Source organism: Notamacropus eugenii, chromosome 3 (assembly GCF_028372415.1).
Source record: "Notamacropus eugenii isolate mMacEug1 chromosome 3, mMacEug1.pri_v2, whole genome shotgun sequence".
In the NCBI taxonomy this organism is placed as follows: Eukaryota; Metazoa; Chordata; class Mammalia; order Diprotodontia; family Macropodidae; genus Notamacropus; species Notamacropus eugenii.
In genome coordinates this window covers 250,710,661-250,731,286 of record NC_092874.1, presented here as the reverse complement: position 1 = coordinate 250,731,286, position 20,626 = coordinate 250,710,661, and the positions used below count along the sequence as shown (strand labels likewise).

Sequence of the window (20,626 nt, the reverse complement as noted above, 5' to 3'; positions counted from 1 at the left end):
TCAAAAAAAATTGCTCAGTGTTCCTAAGGTGGAGTTCTTTCTTTCGTAAAATAAAAGTTGTGGTCTTAATTGTTTTCCTTAATTTAATTGTTTGATATTTCTTTAGGGCTTAAAGTCTCCAGGATTTTTATCAGTACTCCTCATAACTCTTCTATGCCCACGTGGACTATTTTGGGGAGATGCTGGGCACAAAAAAATAATGGTCACCTCTCTGAAGAGTCTCTCTGAATGTAGCTAGGCTAATCCTTGACTTAAGAGACAAGTATAGCAACCGATCTAGTTTTCAGGATCTGTCAGAGGAACAACTCAACTGAAAGATTCCTTAAGCACCAAAGGGGTCCTATTGGCCAGGAGGGGACATTAGAGAGCAACTTTAGTCAAAGATACTAATATGACCACATACACAGTTAAGGAACTTGAATGACTCACCGATTTAATAAGTTTCTGTCATCACTACAAGTTAAGGCTTCCAATAATATTTTCTTCTCAGATACTGCTGTTGTGGAGTGGAATTTCATCCAAATGAACTCCCACACATCTTCATCTAATAGTGAAACTCCCGTACAATAGACGATGTCTCTGACATTAAGAGGTATTCTAAAGAAATAACACATGGTGGTGTTCTATTATTAAAGCTTTATAATCCGACAATACAGAAATCTCTTTTCCAGTCATTGTGTAAGATAGAATATAATCTTTAAAATGAAAGTACCATGAGAATGAAGCCTTACCTGAAACAATATGTTATGTAAACATGACCCCTGGACAGTTATGCATGACACAGGACAGTGACTAGATCTGTGATTTCTTTGTTACAGGGAACTCCCAGGTGAGGAAACTCCTAGCAATGCAGGTTGGAACCTTCTCCACTACTTACACTTTTAGAGAACTGCCTAGAATACTGGGAAGTTTACCAAAGTCACACAGCCAATATGTGCTAGAAGTGAAATGTCAACCCAGTTCCTCCTTGGCTTCAAAACTACTTTTCATGCTGTCTCTGGCCACATAGTTGGTGCTTAATAAATATCTATTGGTTAATAATAATGGGTGCTACGACCACAGTGTGTGAGAGTTTATTCTGGTAGACTTGGAACTCTGTAGCAATGCAAGGACTTAAAAAAAATTCCCAGTTGTCTTCTAAGGCAAAATGCCTTCCACATCCAGAGAAAGAACTATGGAATTCAATCACAGAATGTAGCAGATCATTTTCTTTTGTATTACATTTTGGTTTGTTATGTGATTTCTCCCATTCATTTTAATTCTTCTACACAGCATGACTATAGTGAAAATGTATTTAATAAGAATGTTTGAGTAGAACCTATATAAAATTGTATTCCATCTTGGGGAGGGAGGGGAAAAATAATAATCTAAGTTATATGGTAGTGATTGTAGAACACTGAAAATAAATAAAATTAATTAATTAAAAAAAAGTAAAGGGGAAAAGAATGCCAAACCTTACATGAAACTTGAGCTGCCAGCAACCTAATAGTTTGGTCCAGCTCTAAATCATAAGTAAACCTATCACCAAAATATTTCACAGAATAACCTAACATAAATATCAGTCTTTGGTTCCTGGCTCGTATTTGGCATGCAGTTACAGAGCTTCAGGAAACCAAGAGTGAGCCACAGATTTTTCTACGAATGCTTTACTAGATTATGTGTTCATTTTTTTGTTGTCTGTCTCTTGTTATTTTTATTTGCTTGTTTTATTTTTGCTTTGAAATCAAGAAATTAGGTAGCATGAATAATAAAAGCCAAGCAGTTTCCTGAAAAAAATAATGGGAACTCTAGAATATTTACTGAAGAAATGAAATTTTTTTCCTTTACACTATTTGTAATCCTTAGTTCAAATGCCACCTCAAATACTTGCTATCTGTGTGATCCTGGGCAAGTCACTTAACCTCTGTTTGCCTCAGTTTCCTCTTCTATAAAATGGAAATAATAATAGTATTTACCTCCCAGGATTGTTGTTAGGATAAAATGAGGTGATATTTGAAAAAGATTTAGCACACTATCACATAGAGGTGCTATATAAATGCTAGCTATTTATATTATCATCATCATTATTTAGCTCATGTGCTAGCTGCTACAAGACCTTGTCTGATCCTTTCCTTCACTGCCACCCCTTTCCTGCCTCCCCACCTTAGTAATATCCTCATTTCCACTGCTTAAATTACTCTGTATTTACTGTGTTCATATTTTATATTAACTTTTCGTGTCTACCTTGATTTTTCTCTCTAGAAGGTAAGCTTCTTGAAGGCAGGATCTGTTTCATTTTTGTCTTTGAATCCCCAGTACTTGCCATAGTACATGCACATGCACTGTATTACAGAGGCATTTTAAATTAACCCTTTAAATTAATTAATTTAACCAAAAAATAACTATTTTTTCTGCCTCCACTTTCGGAATCGCATGTCAATTTCTTCTTAAAATCAGTCAGTATGTGAAAAAAACATAAGTGCCTCAGGAAAGATCAGAATGATTTAATTTCGATTTGCCCTCATCCATAAAGGATACACTTCCCAGAGGTTCTGCTATCATGCATGGCAGTTCTGAGAATGGCAAGAAACCACTAGCTGAAAGGATTGGTTGCTTAATTAAGCAAAAATTGGAACTCTCTTCAAAACTACAGGATAATTCATTCTACAAATGACTGAGCATATAGAGTTCTATCACTCAGCTTATTAACAGATATACTGTATTAGAAGTCAGCAGAATATTTGGATGCTGTGAATGAAGGAGGTGGTGTTTTTATTCTATCCCACTGAACCTGCCACTAAATAAAGCCAACTAATTTTAGGATTGGCCATCAAATTATAATGAAGTTAGTGAATTCTTTTACTAGATTATCATGGTGTGGGATATTAGTCAGTTGGTGGTTTTGAAGCTTTCCCTTGGCTCCAGCAGTTTTTCCTCTAAATGGAATTTTCTTAGACACCCCACAGTTATTGAACACAGTTGATTTTTTATTTCTGAAAGAACATTCTAGTGCAAAAAATTTTTTAAAGATTTTGTATAGATTTCATAAAGAAATGCATTTCTGCTTTGCTGAACACTTGCTAACCTATGATTAAAACTTCTTTGTTGCATTTAGATTGTGGCTAATAACAAAGAGAAAACACTTTCTCTGGATTAAAGGAAGCCAATATTCCTTCTGAAAAAGCATGAATTATGCCTAAGGTTGTCTCTTGCCACCAGTAAAGAAGAATCTAGAGAACAGGAGAGGGTGGTTAGATGCCTATCAGTGAAACTGTCTTCATCCTGGTGTCTACAGGTGTGCTTTTTTGTGCATACTGAAATAGAAACAAGACTAGGGTATTGGGATAGCAAAACTAAAAGCATTTACTTTAAAGTCTGCAAAACACTTTACATATATTATCCTATGTTATCCTCATGGCAACCTATGAGGTTGGTCGCATTATTATCACCTCTGTTTTACAGATGAGGAAACTGAGGCTAAGAAATTTTAAGTGACTTGCCCAGGTTCACCCAGATAGTGAATACCTGTGGGCAATTTCAACTTAGATTTTCCTCAGGCCAGGATCCACTGAGCAATGTAGCTGCCCCAAATTTATGCCCACAATTAATCCCATTCTGTAGAATAGTAAGAATATAGAGAAGATGGCAATGTCAACTGGGAAAATACTAAAATCAGGCTTTCCCAAAAGAGTAGAAGTTTTAATTTCTTTGTTTTTGTATATACTTCATATGATTGGCCAGGAGAAGGGGGAGAAAGTGGATCACTTGGCTGACAAGGATCTTGCATTTAGAATTAAACAACAACCTAACATTGCAGATAAGGAAACTAAGGTTAGTAGAAGTTAAATAATTTGCCCAAGGTCACACAGACAAAAAGTGGCTCATTTTCTTTGTCATAGTATGGGATGAAAATGAAAATCTTTGGGTTATTTTAAAGTAACATTAAGATCCTAGAAGTGGCTTGAGTCTCTGAGCACCAAGGGAAATTATCCCTGACTAGCAGAATCTTTGCCCTGGAAACTTCAGGGCATCTAATCCAATCTACCCAAACTACACTTGAACAAAAGTTCCCTCAACATCACAGATTACAGATTTATATCTGAAAAGAATCTTAAAGCTCACTGAAGTCCAATCCTTTTAATTCACAGATTAGGAAACTGAGACTGAGTGAGGCAAAGTGACTTTCTTTGGATGACACTGTAAAGCGTCTGAAGCAAGATTCAAACCCAAATCTTCCTGATATTATCAGCATTCTATTGCCTTACGCCTATTGCCTCTAACCCAACATAATAATAACCTCATAATAACAAATAGTTTATGGTGTTTGAAGGCAACATATAAAGTATACTAATAAAGCATCATCACCATTTCATATATTGTTGAGGAAACTGAACCTCCAAAAATGTTAGCTGACTTATTTATTCATAGCCACACGGCTACTAAATGTTAGAGGCAGGATTGGAACCCAGATGTTCTAGATTTCAGCTCCAGTTCCCAAGCTACCACTGCTCTCCAAACCTACCCAACATATCCAACAAATGATCATGTACCCTTTGCTTAAGAATGACAATAATATCAGTAACAATGATAATAATTCATCTGGTGCCTTAAAGTTTGGGAAACATTTCACATAAATAAGTCATCTCATCGGAAGATCACCATTGAGAGGATACCCACTACCTGACAAGATTGTCCATTCTACACTAATTATTGGGAAGCTTTTCCTTATGCCATTCCTGAAAACAAGAGAATAAACTGAAGTTTTCCACAGAATATTGTTGAGATCTGATGCTACCTTCTCCTAAGTCTTTTCTTTTTCTGATTATACAACTTTGATTCCTTAAACCAGTCCTCATTTGGAAAGACCTAAAGGTCCTTCACCATCTTGTTTGCAACTTCTCTGGATGTTTCCAGCTTATTGGTATGCTCCCCAGGTGTCTCTAGAGGAGAAAATGAGGCTGGTAACTTTGCACGGCCCTCCCTCACTTACATCCAATTCACTTGCAAGTCATGACATCACCTTCCTGATGTCACGGTCCTCTTTGAGAATGAAGGACAAACCACAACAATCCCTCTTAAAATGTGGTTCACAAAAAGGAACACGACCCTTCATTCAGATGTGGCTGGACCAGAGACAATAGGGCTGTTACCTCCCTAGCTCTAACGTAATTCTATTATACCCCTAAAGATTTATATTCCTATTATTATACCCCTAAATTTCTGTATCAGTAAGTGCCCCAACATATACAGGGGGGCCTGCTATCACAGGTTCTTAGACATGCATTAATAAAAGGAAAGACAACTTTTGAGGGGTCAAACAATCACTTTAATTAATTCAACCAAATGCTTCTAGACACACCTTCTAGATAACTTTACATTTCCAAAGTTATCAAGCCTCCTATCTATTCAACAGACAAAATACAGAGAAATAAAAACAGACAGGGCTCTACTGTCTGAATCAGAGCAATATTGCTATAAACTTTACATACATCCCTGATCAAGAGAGCTTTTACATCTCAGCTGCTGGGTATCTGGACATATGATCATTCAGAGTCTTGACCAGGTAATCACAAGACCATTCTCATAAGTGAACCTTCAATATATCCCAAGGATATATAAGGAAGACTCAGTTCCTTATTGCCTCAGAATCTGTAGGCATGAAACCCACATGACTCAGCACAGCTGTGAACCATCAGAGCTCAAAGGAGACTGAACCCTCAGATGCTCACAATTTAGCCTAAGCCTGGGTTACAACTCCTAAAAGAAAAGAAACAAGCAAAGCCCACTTTGCTTGCTGTTACAGTTTCTCAACTTAGAGATCCATGATGACTCTGGCCTAATTTTCTGTCCACTAAAACTTTGAGATTTTTATCACATCAAACAATCAAAATACATTTATTAAATACCTACTACATACCAGGCATACCAGGAGGAACTGTGTGTTCGTCCTTCATTGCTGAAGAAGACCATGCCATCAGAGAAATAATGACAGGACTTACACTTGACTTTGTTTTGAGTGAGGGAGGGCTGCACAGGTCACCAGCCTCACTTCTCCTCCAGAGTCCTCTAAATCCGGTGACCAGATATTCATTAGGATGACTGGAGATGACCCAGGATGAGGCAATTGGGGTTAAGTGACTTGCCCAGGGTCACGCAGCTAGTGAGTGTCAAGTGTCTGAGGTGAGATTTGAATTCAGGTCTTCCTGACTCCTGCACTGGTACTCTATCCACTGTACCACCTAGCTGCCCCAACCAGACACTGTAGATTTAAAGACAAAGATGTAAAAGTCCCTGACCTCCAGGAGTTTACATTTGATAGTGGGAGATAAAATGCATGCATATTTAGCACTTAACAAAGTACCAGGCACATGGGAAATAACAGACGCAAATGACTGTTGATTTTCATATTGTTTTTGTCATTCAGTCATTTCAGTTATGTCCCACTCTTCGTGACCCCATTTGGGGTTTTCTTAACAGAGACACTGGAGGGGTTTGCCATTTCTTTCTCAAGGTCATTTTACAGATGAGGAAACTGAAGTAAAAAGGATTAAGCGACTTGCCCAGGGTCACACAGCTAGTGTCTGAGGCTGGATTTGAATTCAGGATTTAACTCCAGTACTCTATCCACTGTGCCACTTAGGTGCATATATATACACATACATATACGTGTGTGTATGTGCATGTATATGTGTATGCATACACTCACACAACAAATATGGAATGGAACCAGTAACTGCTGAAATCAGGAAAGGCCTGGAGTAACTTTTGAAGGAAAGTAGAGATTTTAAGAGGAAGAGGTATGGAAGAATTTGCTCCAGGCATGCCAATGGCCTGCATAAGGAACAGTGGAAGATAGAATGTTTCATGTGAAGGACAGCAAGAAGACTAATATGGATAGAACGTAAAATTTCTGAAGGTGTGTAAAATGTAATAAACCTGGAAAAGTAGGTAGGGTAGAAGTACATCACTGAAGACTAAACAGAAATGATCAAAGTTTGAACTTTGTCCTAGAAGTAACAGACACTGGAGTTTAGTGAGCATAGGAGTAACACAGTCAGATCTGTGCTTTAGGAATATCACCTTGGCAGATGAACTTTTATCTAGGCATGTCTTCCTGTCCTTGTGAGATGGAGTGAATCCAAGTGTAAGCCTTGGCACTTAGCCTTATTAAATTTCACCTTAGTGGATTTGGCCCAATGTTCTATCCTGTCATATTGGATCGGGATCTTCATTTTGTTATCCATTATGAAAGATGGCTGCCCCAGTTTATTGTCTTCTGGAAACTTAATGAGCATACAATTTATGCCCTTGGCCAAGTCACTGACAAAAATGTTGATTTCCCCATAATTCTGAAATGGCAATGCAACACTTCTTGTGAAGAATTCTACAGGAGTTAATAGACTTCTGGAGGAATTATGTGTACACAATTCTACTTACCAGTGTGCTACGTCTTGAATGTTATGGCTTAATCAAACTAAAATAGGGAACTTCTTTATTCACACTGATAGGAAAATTAATTTCCAAAATTAAGCATTAGTATTCTCTCTCTTTCCTTTCACGTAATGGACATATATATGCATATATATACACATATATGTATGTTTGCCAGAATATATTTTGTTAAATTACTGTATTTTTCAAATTACTCTTTCTTCTCTCTCATGCTCTGTAACCAATCATTTTCCAAGTCAACTTGATTGCATCTTGATGTTGTCTCTCTTACCGTCTGTGAAGGTTGGAAGTTCAATTCCGTGTGGACGGTCTCGGGCGGGTAAAGGTGGGAGCTTCTAAATCTTAGAGTTCTTACGAGGCCCCCCAGGAAAACAGCAGGGAATCGAGAAGGTCAGACCGAGCTAGCTAGCTCGGGTATTTCCGCCTCTTCCCGGGAGATACGTGATGGGTGGAGCCTCCCTGCTCTTGAGGCTGTCCCGGATTGGACACACCTGTTGTCTCCTAACAGGCTCGATATTGATATGTAAACTACGCGACAGAGGGCTTAAGTAGGTCCAGGAAAGCCCGAAAAAGCCTCTTGGGTGGAGGGCCACGTGTGAGCTTACTAGGCTCCCCATTTTCCTCTCTCTTCTCTCCCCTCTCCCTCTCTCCCCGCTTGTACTTCTACTTCCAATCTCTTATTGTAAGATCTTTGCCTCCTTGGGAGATTCTCTTTCCCTCCTAAGGAAGAATTCTCCTGCACTTGTAACTAGACCCTGAAATAAAGCTCAACCCTTGTTCGACTCTGGAACGTCCTTTCTCTCATACGAACATCCGGTTTGGCCAACCGAAGACCTCGGGAGGTGAGGTAAGAAGACTCGGGTAGCCCTCAGGCCTCTAGGCCTGGCAACCGTCCACAACTCTCCGTTCATATGATGCCAATCTAGTTCAAAACCTCTTATTTTTTCATGTGCAAAAAATACGTACTAGGGTTTCCTATTTGTAATTATTCCCCTCTCCAATCCATTATTCACACAGATGCCCAAATAATATGATGTGAAGTTATACTCATGTCACTTCCTGCTCAAAAACCAGGTGGTATGAGATTTAAATATAATATTATAAAATAATAGAATATATGTGTGTACATATATATGTGTATGTATAAATATATATGTGTATTATATACACATCTATACCTATATACACATATGTGCTGGCATTTAATGCCCTACACAATTTCATGGCAACTTCTGTTTCTAACCCAATCTCCAACACTTTTTTTCAATCAAACTTTGGGTTCGTAATTGCCAAGTTATTTCTCTTATTTCCTCTAAGGAAGCCATCCCTAAGGCCAATGCCAGGAAAGTATCTCCATCTATTGCAAACTTCTTACTTAAAAGCCCAGCTCAGGCACTTGAGATACCCTCTCCTCCATGAAGGCTTGTCCGTGCCTCTCAACTTAAAGAGAACATTTCTTTCCAAATTTCATGGGGCCTCATTTCTGGTTCTTTCCTTGGCTCTTATTCTCATTTGTGTCATTCATTTGTGTGCACATTGTCTTATTCTCTATTTAAGATTATAAGCCCCTTGATGGCAATAGCTTCAATGTTTTCACACTGGCATTCTCAGAGTCTACCATAGAACCCGGAGTAAAGTAGGAAATAAATGTTTAACTGTAATGGACACTGAATTTAATATCAGCAGCAGCACTAATGTGTAATGTATACCTAAATTACATTGCCTCCACTTTCCAAAGATGCATTTTTTAAAATTATTTTTTAAATTTAATTTAATTTTTTTTTTAAAAGACAGAGAAATAAATCTGGGCCGGCATGCACTTCAGGAAGTGGCAGATGATAGTGATGCCGAGTTCCTTACTAACCCAAAGCTCTATAGAGCAGAAAAGGAATGTACAAACTTTACAAGCATGATACTTGGAGCTGCCATAAATGTCACACACAACTTTTTCTCATCAGAATTTTGTCCTTGTTTTATCTGTTTGACAGTTAAGTTTTGATTTTCCTCAGTACTTAGTGCTTGGAACATAGCAAGTATTTAGTAATTTACTGTCAATATAGGAAAGATGTGATTATCCACAAGGCCCTGGAATCCATCCTGTTCATTAACATGGAGAGCAATCTCTATCTCTATCTCTATCTCTATCTATCTATCTATCTATCTATCTATCTATCTATCTATCTATCTATCTCAATAGAAGACTCCCAATGTGGCAAATTTATTGGAGGATATGGACAAAATTCACACAAGAGGGACATGTAGGGATGGATTGAGAATCAGTGAAAACAAAGCAAAATTTAATGAGCATTGTATAAGACACAGTGTCGGGCACTTCAATATCTATTGGTAGTTGATTAGGATAGATCAAGGTCTTGAGTTTCCCTTCAGTAGCTATTTAAGTCATATTCCTTTCTCCCTACTTACTTTTGAAATGATACAAATGACTCTGTGATCTCAATTCAGATGTAACAGACAGTGCCCCATTCCTGTCTACCTATCCTGTGGGGATCTCATGTATTTCCTTCCATAAGTTCACCCCAGAGAGCTATTCAAAAATTGGGGGCTTTCTTTATTTTCTTCTCCCATCATGAAGCTATCAATGGAACACAAGGGGTTCTTAAGTCTGTAAAAATGGAGTTGGACTTTTTACTACAGTTGTTGTTGTGGGGAAGTTCTTAAAGATTTTTTTTGGTGTAATTTAAAGTCATTAGAACCAAATCTCACACACACACACACACACACACACACACACACACACACACACACACACACACACACACAGTTCCAGAACACAAGCAGCAAAATCAGCAGAACCTATGGTGATGAGTAGTATGAATGACTCCTTTGAGAGGTCTATAATCAACAATATAGACAGAGGGGGGTACCTCTTTCTGAAAATGAAAGTTGTTTATGAAAAGGTGACTATCTCCAAAATCACTTCTGTTTAACTACTGCTTCAAAAATTAACCTTTTCATTGAATATTCTCACATTTGGGAATGAAAACCTTTTTCCCCTTATTTAATAATTAAAGAATATTTTATTGGCTACAGATGAGATCCAGTATATATAGAGGGTCAGCACCAGGTGGCCCTTACACTGGTGAATGAATGTGAGGACATGGGCAAAATCTTGCACACCAGATAGACAAGGATGGGGTGGTGATCTCTATCAATGGAAGGAATACCTAAATGGAGATCCCAAACTTATTACAGTATGAAAGCTTATCCTGCTATTTCTAAACAGTCTGTGACATTTAAGTTTTAGTCCCTAGCACACTGGACACAGGAAAGTTATAAAATAAAGCAGCTGCCAAAATGAACCTTTTTCTTTCTTTTGCCCAGAGTACTAGCATTACAAAAACTATCATTTAATTAAATTCAACTTGTTCTGAGCTCCCCTTACAATTTTAAGCAGTCATATGAGAAAGCATCAATTGGAATAACAAAATTAACTTCTAAAAAACATTAAATCTCAATGTATTATGTCAAATGATTTTTATTTGACTACTATTGGGATAGACTTAACTTTACCTTACTAAGTATCAGGTGCAGTCTTTCATAAGTGATAGATATATTTCTTCCTTAACAGTTATACTTTGGGGATGGGGCAAAAAGTTAAGTAGAAAAAATAATTCTAAATACCCTTTAATTCAGGAAAGAAAAGGTTGCTGTTTGCTATTTTTAAAAATGTTATAGGAAAGAAAGGCAATCTGTTCAATTATGATTAATTGGCATATTAAAAGATCAGGAGACTCTAAGATTCTGGGCTATAAGTCTAGATCCTGCCATCACCAAAAATCATTTATTAAGCACCTACTATGTGCCCGACACTATTCAAAGCTAATGGTCAAGAGCCATCAACCAACTATAAATGACTTTAAGCAAGTCACTCTTTGTGGACCTGATGTTCCTCAACGTAATATGAATGGGTTAGAGGAGATGATACCCATTGTTGGATCCAAATCTATGATGCCTTGATTATTTTTTTGTCAATTACATCATTAATATATTGAAATATGGGTGAAAATAATTTCAAAGACTAAGAAACTAGAATTGTCAAATCTAACATATTCCTCTTTTGTCCGTAAATATCTTCTTTTTCCATTATTTGTGCAACTCTTATCATTGACATATTATGATGTATGTCTTTCATCTTAAATTTTCTCACTCATTCTTATGCAAGGTCATTTGCTTAATATGTCTGAAAATGAAAGCTCCTTGATTTTATGCACATCTGGGGATAGATCTTTAACCTTTCTCATTCTCAGTTTCTTCATCTGTGAAATGGGAAAAGTAAAAGCAGTTACATTACAAGGTTGCTGTGAGGATCCAATGAGATAACATGCATAGAATTCTACAAACCTCAAAGCACCATCGAGCTAACTCTTACAGCTAGCTGTAGTTAAGTCAGTTCTCTGAATCTTATCCAAATTTCTGAAATAGAATTTATTTTGGATCCACTTTCCCAATTTAGTCTCCTTGATTAACATGGAAATGACAATGTCACCATTCAGTGTAACTAGTTTATACAAACAATCTAGTTTTGATTGATCTATCAACATAAAAAAACTAACAACAAACATAAATACTTCTAACATCTTTAAGTGACTCCTAAATATGGTTGTCAGAAGGAAAGGAAAGCAGGATTAATTCACCATATATCCAAATGTTCCACTTTAACAGATTAATATATTTCCTTTCCATATCTGGAATTCTTTCCCTCCTCATCTCTCCCTCTTCTTCTTCCTGGCTTCCTTCAAGTCTCAGCTAAAATCCAACCATCTGAAATAAGTCTTTCCTAGTCTGCTCTAATGTTAATGCCTTCTTCACTTTTGAGATTATTTCCAATTGATCCTATATATTCTGAGAAGTACTCTACAGGTTTCTCCAGACTGCCAAAGGGGTCCATGATACAAAGTTTGGAATCTCTGACTAGGGAAACATATAATGAATAATCCCCTTAAAGATAGAGTTTATTGGGCACAGAACCTGGCCTCCTCTTCTCCCTTTCTCAGAGAAAAAAAGGAAAAACAAGTTGCAGCTCCTCAAAAAATTTCCTTTTTATTTGGAATTTTAATGTATAGTATTCAGAGGTAATATTACTATGCAGATAAATTTATGTACAAATGTAATTGTAAGGCAAGGACAAGAGAAAAATTATTTAGTTTTATACCCTACATCTCTATGAAGGCTTTCTAAAGTTCTATCTTTCCTGAACTAATAACTCAGTTGATTTGAATGATCATTTTATAGAAATTTTCCCATTATAGCTTCACATCTCTGGGAGACATGCCCTATTTTCACCCTTTTACAAATGAGGAAACTGAGGTTCTGAAGGACTTTCCCAAGGTTAAACAGAAGTTTCTTATACTTGAGATAATAAGAGAAAAAAGTATTGAAAGCATCCTTAGCTGCTCAGGTAAATAACTACCTTAAAAATAAAGCAAGGTGAAATTTTTACATCAGCTTGTAGAAAATGAAAAAGATAATTTTAAAAAATATATCACTAACTATAAGACCTTAAATTTAAGGTATTGCAATAAAGCTTTCATAGGCTCTTTATAGCCATATCAACTTTTACTCCTGTCTTTGCCCACTAAATATGCCACTGAAGTCTGATAAAAGTCCTGGCAGCAGCATCAAATAGTTTCCTTGCCATGTCAACAAATGCCCATTGGCAAAGAGAGAACAGAATCTCCTAGATAGCAGGTAGTCACTTGACCTATGGAATGGAGGCTAGGCAGCAATGTATTTAGAAGGGCATCTTTTGCAGTGTTCCAAGTGCTTTTCTTTCTCTGGGAAAGCCCTATCATTGGTAGGCCAAACTACATTTGTCCATAACCACTGAAACTTAACTATAACAAAAATGAAGAAAAATACTGGAACAAGAGAAGGAGGAAATTCACAAGCTCAGACTGTACTTCCTGGCACTTATACCTGAAAGAATAGATTTGGAGAAACCTGGTATGTGACACTCTGTTTATAGCTCAAGCTAAATTATATCTCTGAAAAAGATGTTTGATAATATTTATCAAAAATCTTAATTTTTAATATATCTATAGCAAGACAAGTGGGAGCATTTTGTGATGGGAATGGGGACAGGCATAAAAAAAGAGATTCTAAAGATAAAGTAAAATTATCTTGTAAACCATTGCACTTTCTTAAAACAGCTTCTGCAATTTAAATAGAACTGGTTTCCATCAAATGTGATGGCCCCTCAAAAGACGAATTAAAATTAATATTCCATATGACATTCTTAAGCTTGTGTATTACGCTGTAATCAATTTTTACTCACATGCCAGATAACCATTTTACTATGGAAAACAATCACATGGTTCTCACCTTCTATCAGAGTTTTAGGTTAGGATGAGAAAATGTTGCTTGAACAAGGAATGAGATGGCTAAGACCAGTAGAGAAGTAGTAATTCTTTCACTCCTAACACCCATTCATTATTTCTTGTTTCCTTCTATTTCTTTTAACATGTAGTTCAGTCAATGACCAACTTTCGCATAAAAGACAAGTCCTAAAATAAATATTCTTCTCCAGTGTGTTATTACTCACTCACTGGAAACCAGATTAATGTAATCTTTCATTGTTTTCTTTCTCCGTTTGGTTTATAAGCATGTCTCAAAATTATTTTTTGGAGATGAATTCCCTATTTTTCCTATTTTCACCATTTTATTTTCTAATCACTCCAAACTAAAACCAATGAAAAATCATGGAATCATAAAATATTAATTTTGAAAAGACCTTTGTAGAGCATCTATTTTATGCCTCTACCTACAGGTAAGATAATAATTAAACACATATATGAAAATGTTTACTACATGGTCCTGTCCCCCTCCCCCATTTATTCATTCACTGATCCTCTAAGACAGCCTCTTCTCTTGGACTATATAATTAGTTTATTTTAAAATCAAATAAAACTATGTGTTCCAAGAGCAGAACTTTAGGTTTTTTGGGGGGCAAATATTGGGGAGTAGAGGCAAAAGAGGAAGGAGTTCCACAGGTGATGTTAGGTGAGAGATCATCCTGTGATGTTCAGAAGATAGGGGAAAAAGAAGTGGTGGTTGGAGACTTCTTGCTTCAGAGATGTAAGGTGGCTATTTGTCAACCTGATAACAATAATAGAGGAGTCTATGGCCTTTCCAGGGCATGTATCCAAGCCATCACAGATAACCTAGCAAGATTTGCCCAAATAGATGACTATGACCCAGTTCTGGTGATTCACTCGGGCACCAGGACAAACCCAGGAAACATTTCCAAAGATCATTAGGTCCTGGGCAAGAAACTGAAAAACCATAAAACAGTTGTTGTTTTCATCAATACTGCTCACTGACAGAAAGGAAAAGAGCAGAGCAAACCTGATCCTTACAAGATGGTGGCTGATAATAGCATTTGGACATCTGCTACAGAAATGACAGCTCTTGGCCAGGGATGGAGCACATCTAAAAAAAATCTGGAAGGAACAGTCAATGACCATAGTTTTATAACAGATACATCAGCTTGTATTCTAGGTGCAAAAAAAGGAATAACGTATTATGGAAATAAGGATGTTAATTCTACCCAATTTTTCCCTAATATCATGGGGGCAGGGAGGGAGGGAAAAAGAGAGAGAAAGACATACACATACACAGACACACAGACAGAGACAGAGAGAAAAAGAAAGACAGAGACAGAGAGAGGCACAGTGGCAGAGAAAGAGATAACAGAGAAAAAAAGAGAAATTGAGAGGCAGAGGCAGAGACAGAGACAAAAGAGACAGAGAGACAGAAACAGAGAAAGGGTACAGGAGAAAAAGAGTAAGAGAGAGAAGAGGGAAGAGAGAGAAACAAAGACAAGAGACAAATAGACAGAGACAGAGATAAAGAGCACATACAGAGGGAGAGAAGAAAGTAAGAAAGAAATAGGAAGAATGGAAGTTAGGAAAGGAAAGGAAAAGGAGGAAAGAAGAGGAGGAGAAAGAGGAGAGAAGGAAAGTGAGAGGAGAGGCAAAAGGAAGGAGTGGAGGAAGAATCAGGGAGAAAAAGAAGAGGGAGGAAGAGAGAGAATTTAAGGAAAAGAAAGTAGAAAAAAGAGGGAGGAGAGGCCTCAAGTTCCAAAAGCAGGATACAAAGAATGTAAAAGTACAATGTGAAAATTACAATTTTGGAACCATGTTATCAAAAAAAAAATTGTATGATATCCTAACAAAAAAGGCTAAAAAGTAGATCAGATAAAAATAAATAGAGCAATTAAGGGATTTTAAAAAACCAATCATTTTAAAGAAAAGAAAATACAGAAAAGAGGATCTGATTAAAATATACATGAATAAAAACATGATGACAAGGGAAGAAACAAACATGGGAATAGATAAAGAGAGGCAAAGATGAGGAACACAGAAGAAATTAAAGTTAGGGGAGAGAATAGTTCAAGCAGTGGGAGGACAGATTTTAAAGTTATATTGCTGAACAGGAAGTCACCAGTGTAGGATTCTTTAATTTTGAAGTAATAATTTAGAACTTGCATCTCTTTTGGGGGTCACTCAAAATCTGTAATACCCTTCATGGTGCACAGTAAGAAATACTTTAAAACCAATGTAGGAAAATGAAGATATCTATGGCAACCCACCATAAAACAGAGAACAGCAGGTTACTCTATAAATAGCGCAAATAGCACAACCTAATTTAAATCTTAAAAGGTATACAGGTGTAGAAGTTGTAAAATGGCTTATAAATTACCCTAACTTCTTCATGGATTCTTGTGTTAAAGATGTGATAAATTGTTTCCCAATATTCATAGGGAGCCTATTTATCCATAGCTTCTCAATTCACATGCTCTGTACACATCGACACGCATTTCCCTTTTTGTTTGTCTAAGGCTGGGGGAATATTGCAAATTCACAGTGGCTGCTAGGTTAGGAAATACATATTTACCAAAGAGATTAAATGTATTGCCTGAATTGAGATAATTAAGTCTCCGCATCTGAGGTTAACTTTTAGATTTGCATGATAATTAATGGGAATGTCATATATGGATTACAATAATAAATACATATGGAAAGCACAGTTTTCATTTAATCTGATTATGGACAAGAGTAGTTGATGAAAATCCCACTGGGCCACAATAAGTGGCATTTGGGAAATCACATATTCTTCATCTGCAATTTATAATAATCATTATCCTCCTTTCTCTGTTTATTTTTTAAACTACGCATGAAAATTCCACAGATTTACTGAACCCATCCAAGACCAGTATTTATAAATATGAGTATCTAAACAAGGAGAGCTTATCTTCATTTTGGAGTCACTGAAAAGTCCACTGAGGTTAACAAGATGGATCCTGAAGCTCAGAAAAACACTTCAGTGGTGATTTTGTTCATTTTTTTAAGGCAGAACAACAACGCTGTCTTTACTAGGGAGCATGAGTAATGTACTCCTTTACACATGAAAGGGTTGCATACCTATCATCCCAGGGAAAACAAAGGAAGGAAAAAAAATCCCTATCTCTTTTTTCTTTCAGCCAAAGAAGCTTTTTCACTGCTTTAAAACCCAAATTTGAATTTCAACAACCTCATTATCAGGTTCAAATGTAATGAAAATGCTACTGTCTCTTGAAAAAAAAAGAAAGAAAACTTTTTTTTTTTTTTTTTTTTGTCACCCAACAGTATGATGACTGGGTAGATAGCCCAGTAGAGAGACTACTGGACTTGAAGTCAGGAGGAATTGAGCAGAAAATTCTGGACTTTCAGAACTTGTGAAATTTTATAGGATAAAACATTTTATATTATCAAATTTTATAGGATGAAATCTGTTTTAAGGAATTAGAGTGGGTAGCATTAGGGGTGATAAAAGAGTATTTATAGAAAATTATTATTGTATGAGGTACCAGAAAGATCATGAAACATCTCAGCATCCTCCCAGACAAGAAACTACAACTGGGTTGGAAAATGACAAATCAGGCTTAATGCGATGTTATATATGTGTAGAAAATGTAAGTAGAAGACAGTGACTCTGGAAAAACGTACCTTGAACATTTTAACACATAGCCTAGAGACTTTGAGAAAGAAATACAAACTATTTCTATTTTATCCACCTATCTATATATGTATATACACAAACATATAAACATTAGTATAGAATGATACGTTTGAGAAAAATAAAACTGAATTTCCCTAATTAAGGGAAGATATTAAAAAAAATAAGCTCCCTTCAATGCACTGCATTTCATAACTTTTAAATGATAAAGCATTATTTCCTGAAATTATTCTGTATCTATTAAAACCAAGGTGTTTAGAAAAACTTCAAAATCAAGAGCACAAGCCCCTGAAGACTGCTTAAGAGAGAAAAGACTAGAAAAAACATTCAGCATTCATTTCAGTTTTTCATTTGTTGACAGATGTTATCTTATCTTTGTGCCAAGGATTGTCTGCCCCAGTGTTTTTTCTTTTCTTTTTCTTTCATACTTGTGAATAATCATGACATATACATATGGGGGGGAGGGGCGGGAAGTTGGGTGGGTGTTTTTTTTTTTTAATTAGGTTTGATTTTTTGGTTGGGGGAGAGAGGTGAAGAAGATTATGACAATAAAGAGATAAATAAGATAGCACAGAACCTATGATTTCATTGGTATAAGGAATTTCTACTGAGGAAACTAGGTAGCTATGTGCACAGTGGATGGGCTCCTGGACCTGGAGTAAGGCACACCTGAGTTTAAATTCAGTCTAAGACACTAGCTCTGTGACCCTGTTTCTTTCTTTCTCCTCTTCCTCCTTCTCTCCCTTTATTCCTTTCTTCCTTCCCTTCTACAAATATGTCAGCAGCTTTTTTGTACCTTATAGTCTTTGAGACTTGCCTACAGCAAGTTAAGTGACTTGACCACAGTCACATAGTATGTGTCAGGGGAGGGTCATGTGCCCATGCCTTCATTGTTCCAAGGTCTATGCAATACATTGCCTCTAAATATTAGCAACAAAAGCTAAGAAAAATATTACTAGTTATAGCTATAATTTTTATTATACTAATTTTATTATTTATGGTAATGAACAATAAATAGAAAGACTCATGGTACAAACAAGACTGAAATGCAGCTGGATACAAAATGGGAAATTTTAATAATAACATCTGTTAGTTTGTTGACAAATGGAGTTAAAGATCTTAACATGGAACTTATAAAGAAACAGACCAATGGACTTGGAACTCAGTGAGCCAGAGTATTCCTACTGCTCAATGTGAGTAAAGCAAATATTTTGGAAAACAAGAGAAATCCTTGCAGGTCAAGTGAAGAGCAAATAATTATAACTAAGAAATAAATCAGGCTTTCCTTTGTTTGCCTATCTACTTATAGATCTAACTACACTTGTACTGTGGGCAGAGTCAGAAATTTAGAAAATAACTATTTCACTAATAAATCATTACACAAATCTTTTTTCAATATAGCATTAAATTTAGCGTGATAATCTAATGACTAACTGTGGAAGTGTTATCTTAAATAATGCTGTCACAATATATTCAAATTAAGGGTGAAAAAATATTAAGAATATATTGAGAATCATTTTATATTCAATCAAGTCAACTTTTCCAAAGCATATTTTTGCACAAAAATTGGATATATGGAATAAAAATTATTGACCATTTGTTCTCTATACAAGTTGAAAAATGGAATCATGGAATGGCAAAGGGCCAAGATAAATTCCAAAGTGTTGGAGGAAAAAAAGGTGGGGAGGAATATAAGTGATGATTTCTATATTATGAACCAAAATTTAGATAGATGGACAGACAGACAAAGAGATAGACAGATAGACAAACAGACAGACAGACAGATGATTAGATAGATTAGATGATAGATAGATAGACAGACAGACAGACAGATAAACAGATATTATGGCCAATATGTAACATGGATGTAAAGACACAAATAAATTAGTCAATTTTCAGGGCATAATTGGAACACTTGGGAATTAAACTCCTCATTAAGCTATACATGTCAATTACAAATTTATCCAGATTGGCTAACACCACAAGTGGGTCATTTAGTAAGACACTTCACGCAAGACTGAATTGGGTTTGCTCCTACTGAATTCTTAAAATAGCATGGAAAGATGTTACTTCAGGCTTGGTTCCTGAGAAGCAAAATCAAGGACAGTATTCTACCCCCTTACTCTCTAGGTATCCCTCCAAACCTAGCATATATTCACATCAAGATACACTTTTCAGAAAAGGGTGATTACTATCTTCACCTAAGGTTTTTGCTGTTTTCCAAAAGAATTTGCAGTCATTTTAAATTGTAAGCTCCTCAACATACATCTGAAAAATGATTTTGATTTACATTGAGAATGAAGCATGTCATGTGTGTACTTGAGTCTCAAAACAGCAACACTGTAAAGCAGTAACACAGTAAAAACTTTGCCTAGTTTCAGCATTCAGGTACCTGGGTTATTTTCTTCTCTTGGTAAGTTGGAAAACAACCAGATTTATTGAAAAATCAAATGACTTCCAAAGGCAACCCTGGGGTCAGGATGGTGTCACAGCACAAGAGTAAAACAGACAATTCTCTCTCAACAGGACAACACTCTGAGAACTGACGCTTAGGATGCTTCTCTGGACTTGACCAAGAAACCAATGTCCATTACAGAGTAAGTGATCTCACTCTGATAAGAAGTCTGTATACATATAAACTGCACACACATATATACAAAAATAAAATTCTTCCAAAATAAGAGTTGGAATTTTAAAAATTCAGGCACATGCCTTCAATGGAGACAAAAACTCAATTACTAAAGTATGGGCTTGATACTTTGGGTCTGAAAGAAGCTTTGCATCTTATCACCTCCATGGGGAAAAAGAAAAATCACAACATCATAGATTTATACTAGAAAGAAATCTTAGAGAACACCTAATTTAGCCTCCTGATTTTACAAATTATAACAGTCATCTAAGTAAACTAAGGCATCTAAGTGAGTCTGGGCCATTTTGTGGGCCACTGGCCATGCTTAAGGGGACTCCTATTAGTCATCAGGCTGATGTGATACATGATACTTGCATGAAGGGTAGAGTTGGTGTGAAAGCTTCCTTGGGGGAAGATATGTGAAATGATTTTAGAAGCTGCAGACATAGATAACACAGGTTCCTTGACATGACCCTGGTTTCCAGCTTGCCTGCCTAGGATCTTTGATCACTTAACTCTTGGTTGAGATGAGATCTTATTTCTCTCCCA

The 20,626-nt window shown here is 36.4% G+C and overlaps 1 protein-coding gene across 1 annotated transcript in view; it reads right to left on the bottom strand.

Moving 5' to 3' along the window:
• TRHDE (thyrotropin releasing hormone degrading enzyme) overlaps positions 1 to 20,626 on the bottom strand; it is a 511,960-nt gene that overhangs the window by 16,601 nt on the left and 474,733 nt on the right. Inside the window, exon 16 of the mRNA XM_072655393.1 lies at positions 430 to 597. Coding sequence (XP_072511494.1) covers positions 430 to 597 — 168 coding nt within the window. The remainder of the gene's footprint in view (positions 1 to 429; positions 598 to 20,626) is intronic.